Source organism: Mus pahari, chromosome 22 (genome assembly GCF_900095145.1).
Source record: "Mus pahari chromosome 22, PAHARI_EIJ_v1.1, whole genome shotgun sequence".
NCBI classification, from domain to species: Eukaryota; Metazoa; Chordata; class Mammalia; order Rodentia; family Muridae; genus Mus; species Mus pahari.
The window spans coordinates 39,216,141-39,223,897 of record NC_034611.1 but is presented as its reverse complement, the minus strand read 5'-3'; the positions used below and the strand labels follow the sequence as shown (position 1 = coordinate 39,223,897).

At 46.7% G+C, this 7,757-nt stretch overlaps 1 protein-coding gene across 2 annotated transcripts in view; it reads right to left on the bottom strand.

The window, feature by feature from the left end:
* The window catches only part of Bach2 (BTB domain and CNC homolog 2), a 348,895-nt gene that overhangs the window by 13,418 nt on the left and 327,720 nt on the right, over positions 1 to 7,757 (bottom strand). For both annotated transcript variants that reach the window (XM_021222323.2, XM_021222322.2), the window contains one exon: positions 279 to 485. In XM_021222323.2, the coding sequence (XP_021077982.1) occupies positions 279 to 485 (207 nt within the window). The remainder of the gene's footprint in view (positions 1 to 278; positions 486 to 7,757) is intronic.

Here is a 7,757-nt window from a genome sequence, read left to right as displayed (position 1 = left end):
AAAAAAAAAAAAAGAAGAATACTTGATTTGTATATGTGTACAGTACACACCCTCTATTATGATATACAATGGGAAGATAAAAAGGAGCTCATTTCACATGACACCTGAGAGATGTGTGCGCATCCACACACATTTCAGAGGCGTTTATGACGCCTGTTGAGAACAGTCCCAAGTTTTCCTGAAGGGTGCCAGCCTCTCTGTTTCTCCAGCTGTAACTGATCTAACTTTACATCAGTCTTGGCCACCTGAGGCTGCTGAGTGCCTGCCCACCAACTCACCAGTTTCCGTATTTCACATTCCAAATTCTGAATACAGTCCAGCTTCCTCTTTCGACAGCGCTGGGCCGCAATGCGGTTCTTACTCCGCCTTCGGATGTCATGGATGAACTCCAACTGTTCTGAGGTTAGCTTGTGCATTTTGATCATCATCTGGAAGTCATTCCTGGGAAGGTCTGTGATCTGATCGACAGGAAAAGGAAGTTTAACCTGAAACCAAGAACAGTAGAGTGGGATTAAAGTGACTGGAGTGAGATTTTGGCAAGGGAAACATCACCGAAGCTGCAAAATAAGATTTCAATAAATACATTTTAATAAGATAATAATTTAGATAAATTATTTTATTTAATGTTGTGTGTGTTTATGTGCGCATGTTGACATGTGCACACACATAAGTGCAGACGCCCACTGAGGCCACAGAAGGTGTAAGAGGCCCTGGAGCTGGAGTTAGGGGAGTTGTAAGATGCCTACTGAGGGCGCTGGGAACTGAACTTGGGTCCTCTGCAGGAGCAGCATAAACTGTCGACCACGGATCTCTCTGTCCAGTCAAACATCATTTTCTTGTTTGTATTTCTATTTTATTTTTAATTTTACGTGTATGGTTGTTTGGCATGCACGCATCTCTGTGCACCTTGTTTGTGTGGTGCCCATCAAGGCCAGAAGATGGTGTGACTGAATTATAGAACTGGTTGGGAGTCACCATGCAGGAGCTGGGAGTTAAACCTGGGACCTCCGGAAGAGCAGCCAGTGCTCGTAACTGCTGAGCCAGCTCTCCAGCCTCCAAACCTCTTTTTAAGATGAGCAAGTCATATGGGAAGTACTGAAAGCAAGTAGTGGTTAATACGTCTCTTGTTTCCAATACAAGTAAGATGAAATATTCGTATAACCAAACAGTACAAACACACACAAGTAAGCCAGCCTGGGGGTGTATGGCTCTAATCCCATCATTCAGGAGAAGGGCTGTCATGCATCTGAGCATAGCCTGGGCTACAGAGTAAGTGGGAAGCCAGTCTGGCCTACATAGTGAGACCTTGTCTCAACACACACACACACACACACACACACGCACGCACACACACACACACACACACACACAGTACAAAACACACAAAGCAGCACACATAGATTATAATGTTATCATTTCCTGAGGTTCCTTTGAAGAAAATGGCATTGAAAATATTTGAAACTGTGTTAGTTCTTCGAATGTTGCAGAACCTTTGTAAGAAAGACCATGGTTTAATCAAAGTCCTTGTCTTAGTCAGGGTTTCTATTCCTGCACAAACATCATGACCAAGAAGCAGTTGGGGAGGAAAGGGTTTATTCGGCTTACACTTTCCACATTGCTGTTCATCACCAAGGAAGTCAGGACTGGAACTCAAGCTGGTCAGAAAGCAGGAGCTGATGCAGAAGTCATGGAGGGATGTTCTTTACGGGCATGCCTCCCCTGGCTTGCTCAGCCTGCTCTCTTATAGATACCAAGACTACCAGCCCAGGGATGGCACCACCCACCAGGGGATCTCCCCCCTTGGTCACTAATTGAGAAAATGCCCTGCAGCTGGATCTCATGGAGGCATTTCCCCAACTGAAGCTCCTTTCTCTGTGATCACTCCAGCTTGTGTCAAGTTGACACACAAAACCAGCCAGTACAGCCCTCGCCTACAAGACACACGACCGGAATTCAACAGAACGGCCAAAGTGACCTTCTAAGGGCTGATGTACAGACCTGGGAGACTGAGCCCGGCACACCTTGAAGACACTGGCGAGATGCACCCAGCAGTGAGAGTCCTTTTTACTCATACAGAACCCAAGTTGTCAGAACTGGGCTTTAGTTCTCACACAGTAGAGAGGTGACATCACCCCTCTGACCCTCAGTGTCCTCGTGCAAAACAAGGTATGCGTCTCAGGTTCGTGTTATGCCAGGCATTTAGTCAGAATATGGTTTTTAAAATTCCGTGTTCTTTTACAGCGTCATTCTGTTATTTCCCTGTCACGATGCACGTTCCTTCCTTTCGGTGGACGACGTCCCGTGTTCTTGAGGTTAAGCCTTGAAGGGCACCGAGACATGTATCTCGTCCTGTTTCACTGGCTGCTGAGTAGGGCAGGCCTGGCATCTCCAGCTCACAGCACTATCCTGCCAGTTCTGTGAGCGGAAGCACGCTCACTGCTTATGAGGTTTTATCTAATTATTCTGAACTCAGTTCTCTCCTCTAGCCAGACAGGTCCTGGGAATCACACTCAGCTTCCATGCGTAGTGGCCGGCACCTTTTACCCGAGGAACCACCTCGACAGCCCAGAAGTGAATTCTTGAAGCCGGTGAGACCCGCAGAGGACTGTAACCCCAGCCAACACCCGATCTGAGCCAGAAATGCTCACGAGGGCCAGCTCAGTTCCTGACACACAGAACGTGTGAGAGCTGCTGCTGAGTGACCACTGCTACTGTAAGCCATTAAGGTTTAGGCATGACTCCTACTTTTAAGTCCTTCACAAGTCAAGGTAAACAGAAGATTGCAGGGGTTGGAGAAACAGTTCGGTAGTTAAGAACACCTGCTGTTCTTCCAGAGGATCCAGGTTTGACTTTATAGCACACACACACACACAGCAGCTCACAATCATCTGTGGCTCCAGTTTCAGGGAATCCAATACCCTCTTCTGGCTTCTCTTAGCCCCAGACACACACATGGTACAGACATACACACACATAACCAACTATACACATAAATTAAAAATAAACAAATAAAACTCCACAACAATGAAGAGAGGATAACACAACTTTGGAGGTGTCTTCTCTGTTGTTTAACTTTGGTATGTATTATAAGAACGGCAACTATGGAGATCTGCTGCAGGGAGTGGCACTCATCTATAAACACAAGAAGTGAAGGTATGGAAATTAGGAATTCAGGGTCATCATTAGCTACAAACTGACAAACTGAGTTTAAGGCCAGCATGGGCTACAGGAGACCCTAATTTTTTTGTGTGTGAAAACAATTTGTGCCTGATGCAGAAGCTGAGAGCAAGTCCAGGCTCTCTCTCTCTAGGGCCTCGTCAGTCTCCATGGGGTTTGGGGTTCAGATCGGTGACATTGTTTTTTAAATTATTTATTTTATGTATGTGAATACATTGTACATGTGTCTGTAGACACATCAGAAGAGGACTTCGGATCTCATTACAGATGGTTGTGAGCCACCATGTGGGTGCTGGGAACTGAACTCAGGACTTCCGGAAGAGCAATTAGTGATCTTAACCACTGAGACATCTCTCCGGCCCCAGGTCTGTGATTTTTAACAGCTTCTCTTTGCCCTTCCTTGCTAAGGCTGTGCTGATGGTTTGGGAACTTTTACAGTTAGATCTGTTTCTGCAACTCCTGCAAAGCTATGGTCTCAGCAATCTTAGCACTTGGGAGGAGGTGGAGGCAGGAAGCTTAAGGCCACCCTCAGATGCATGTGGAGTTCGAGGCCAGCCCAGGCTATTAGACCCAAGGTCAGGTTGCTTATTTTTTTTTTTTTTTTTCTCATAGTCGATTATTTGGTTTGGCCAGCAGATGGCACTGTAAGTCTAAATGTCATGTGCTAGGCTAACCTTTAATACCAGCAGGAGTCAGATAGGCTGAATTTGCAAGTGTGTGTCAGTCAAGTGTGGTGTGTCACACCTTTAATCCCAGCACTTGAGAGGCTGAGGCAGGTGGATCTCTGAGTTTGAGCCTAGACGAGGCTAAATACTGAGAGCTTGTTTCAAGAAAACTCAAACCGACACCCACCCCTGCAAGAAACCAAAAAAACTGAAAGCAGTCACATTAAATAAAGCAAAAACAAAACAAAACAAAACAATCCAGGTGAGTTTAATTATAAGAACATGCCATCTATCCCAATATATAACACATTTCTAACATAATTTATACAAGTTAGTTATAAAAAATATAACGATGAAAAATTAAAATCCAAAGCATATTTTATTGTCCCAGTATTGTTCCACAATTCAGATGGGCCCTCACAAAAGGCTTGCTAGACATGTGCAGGATGTGCCCAGGAATCTCACAGAGCTCTCAGGAAAATGTCACCAGAGAAAGCATGCGGGCCTGGGTTTATCAGTGAAGAAAGCAACTGCCTGTTAGGATTCAGAGGGTGGAGTGTTAAGTCTGTGTTCTTCAAGAGGTCAAGGATGGGCTGGAGAGATGGCTCAGTGGTTAAGAGCACTGACTGCTCTTCTGAAGGTCCTGAGTTCAAATCCCAGCAACCACATGGTGGCTCACAACCATCCGTAATGAGATCTGATGCCCTCTTCTGGTGTGTCTGAAGACAGCTACAGTGTACTTACATATAATAATAAATCAATCTTAAAAAAAAAAAAAAAAGAGGTCAAGGACATGGCTAGTCTACCCTGAACTCAGGAATTATCTGTTGGTTGCATCAGATAGTCACGAGGCCCAGTCCTGGTATTTGTGCCCAGTTGATCACCATGCACAAAGGTAAGCACACTAAAGAATCATTTGCCTTTCCTAGGGCCCGGTGAAAATTCTTTGTCGGGTTACCTCCTAGCTGTGTGCTTACTCCATGTGGCACTACTGTGACTCCCACGTGGTGAGTGCAAGAAGGACAAACGGCTCCTTGACAGGGTCTTGGAAAGGCCTTTGCCTGTGGGGGCTGTGTTTCTACTAGGCTTCCAATGAGACAGCGCACTGTTTATCTCCCCTTTTCCAAGCTTTGGATAACAGACGCTCAGATCCGAGACGGTGCCTCTGCAGCACAGAGGTCGTCGTCAGTTGGAGACACAGCATCTGGGCATTGCAAAAGCTGTGCACTCTTGGGGCTCAGGGGGATTTCTCTTTCCACTGACAGCAGAGCCATCCGACTTCAGCTCCAGACTGTATTTGTTTACTTGCAGAAAGAAAACACGCCCCAGAGCAGATCACAAGGAAAGTCTAAAGGGCTTCCACACCGAGCGCTACTGTATTTAAAGCCATCTAGACAGCAAACAGACCTGGTAGACAGGATGGAAGGTTGGCAGGGGCAAGGGAACACCAACAGTGGCAGTGTCAAAGTCCTCGGAGCAAAAGCAAACCCCACGTGGAATTTCATCAGGGCTATTACAATCCAGCTGCGTTTTCAAAAGATGGTCAGTGGAGAAGAAAATGTCAGCCATACACCTTTTTCTCTCTCAGGGGGAAGGGAGCCCTCACTCTTGTGCTGGGTTCTGTCTGTAGATCTGCTAGCCACACAGCAAGGAAGAACTTGAACTGACCAGTAGGTGGGAGCACCTGCCTTGTTCCTCAAGGGATGCAGAGGTTCAATCACACCCCGCCTCTGTTTCCAAGCCAATGGGCATTCCTGGAGATGAGGGGCAGCCCGGGCCTTTGCAGAGGAATATCCTCACAAGCTTTTGTGTGCACCCACGTTCCCCACACAGGGCTGAAAACTGGGTAACGTGACAAGGTCTCGGAAAGCCGGCCAGCTCCGAGAAGGCTCACATCTCTGCGCCTACCTCCAGGAGATTAACAGAACCTACACAAGGCTCCTACGGCTTGCTGTCTCAGTCAGTGCTCCTAACATATCCTTCCAGACCGTACTTCTCATCAGAGGTATTTACTCTCCAGGTCCCCAGAGACAGCACAGAGTAGACAATATGACACAATAAAACATTCTGCCAACTCTCTCCCCCACCTGTCGGAATGGCCTCTCTGGGCAGGGAGGCTGCACGGTAGACGCGCCTGTGAGATTTGTAGGTGCTGAATCTCTTTAGTTGTGAACTGCTTTGGTTTTTGGTCAAGGCTCAGGGACAGAGGAATAGCTACTGAGTCAGCAGGCCAAACGCGAAAGAGGCCACTACAGGCCACTGCTGTGGTTTGCACAATATGTTCCTATTGGTCATACCAAAGTGCTGACTCTCTGTCCCTGCCTCTGGAACCCACGGGAAGTGCAGGATTAGAGGTCATTTTTCAGTATGGGACCTACACTGCTCGCCAGCAATGCCTGGAGGAAGGGCTAGACTTAGTGGGAGTCCCAGCTCTTTAGCTGTGAAATCGATTCCTGCAGTGTGTAACCAGGGACCTCTGACCTAGGGATGGCAAAGGGCAGAGGACCTTCTGAACAGTGCATGAGACCCTAACCTGCCTTCTCGGAACACCTACATGGCCAGAGAGAAAACCTGGACGGGGAGGCTGGGCAGGCCGCAGGGAGGCCAGGGATGCAGCATACCTTTCTCCTCAAACAGAACACTGCTGGCTAACTGCCCACACCCTATGGCCTAAACCGTTTCCCCCATTTCCGTTAAAATATCATTGAAAACTTAATTTCCTATAAAGAATTCAAAGATGAGACAAAAGAGGAAAAGTTCTCGCTCTTAAACAATGCTTATTCCACCCTGGTGCATTTCTCTACAATATTTGCTCTGCATGGAATTGTGACAGTGACACTGCCCATCTCATCCCACCAAGCTTTTAAACACACATTTCACTTGCCTGTTGCCTCTGGTTTGCTGGGCAGAGACTACTAAAGAAGGAGGTCAGAGAAGTAGATTTGGAAGCAAAAGCCAAAACCAAGAATCTGTTCCCTCTACGAGTCCCAGGAGAAGAGTGGCCTGTGGAACCTTTCCTGCTTTGATATTTTGTTCTCATCAGACATGAGCTGAAGCCACAGGCGTACAGGGCCAGGCTGAGTGGGTGCCCTGGAGACCATGGCAATGTACTAGCTCTCTAAGATGCTTCTGCACTCACTGTGTTATCCCCAGGGTACCTGACATTCACTCCTAAGACCACAAGGAATTAGCACTGTGGTCCCAGGGAATCCATTCTCTCCATTCCAGACCTCTTGAGGGTCTGTGAGTCAGAGATAATGCTTGCCCCACTCAGCTTCTGGGCTTGCTATGAGGAATAAAATCAGGCAATAGAAAGGAATTGCCTTGTGAGCGAGGTGAGGCACATCTTTCTTTGTCATATGGTTTCCTCTTCCAGGCATGTAATATTAGGAATTCCAAACACTGAGCATGTTCTAGACAACATGAAAACACTGATTTCATCATGAATACAGTCGACTCCTATGCTGCCATTCAAAGTCGTCTTTTTATTAAGCAGAGCAATTACAGGCACTTGTAAAAACATGCTTCATTTACTGAACCACAGAAATAATTGTAAAAAAATCTTACACAGAAAGCTATCAAGTCAGTTGGGAAGAAGAAGGGGTTCAGTGGGAGGGAGAGGGGAAGGGGGGAATGAGAGACAATAATTGGGGTTGAAAATGATCAAAATTTATGGTATGGTGGTACATATCTCTAATCCCGGCACTTGGGAGGTATAGGCAGGTTTCTGTGAATTAAAGGCCAGCCTGGTCTATAGATTCAGTTATAGAATAGCCAGGACTCTGTAAAGAGACTTTGTCTCTCTTAAAAAAAAATACTGCTTTAATCCCAGCACTTGGGAGGCAGAGGCAGGCAGATTTCTGAGTTCGAGGCCAGCCTGGTCTACAAAGTGAGTTCCAGGACAGCCAGAGCTAT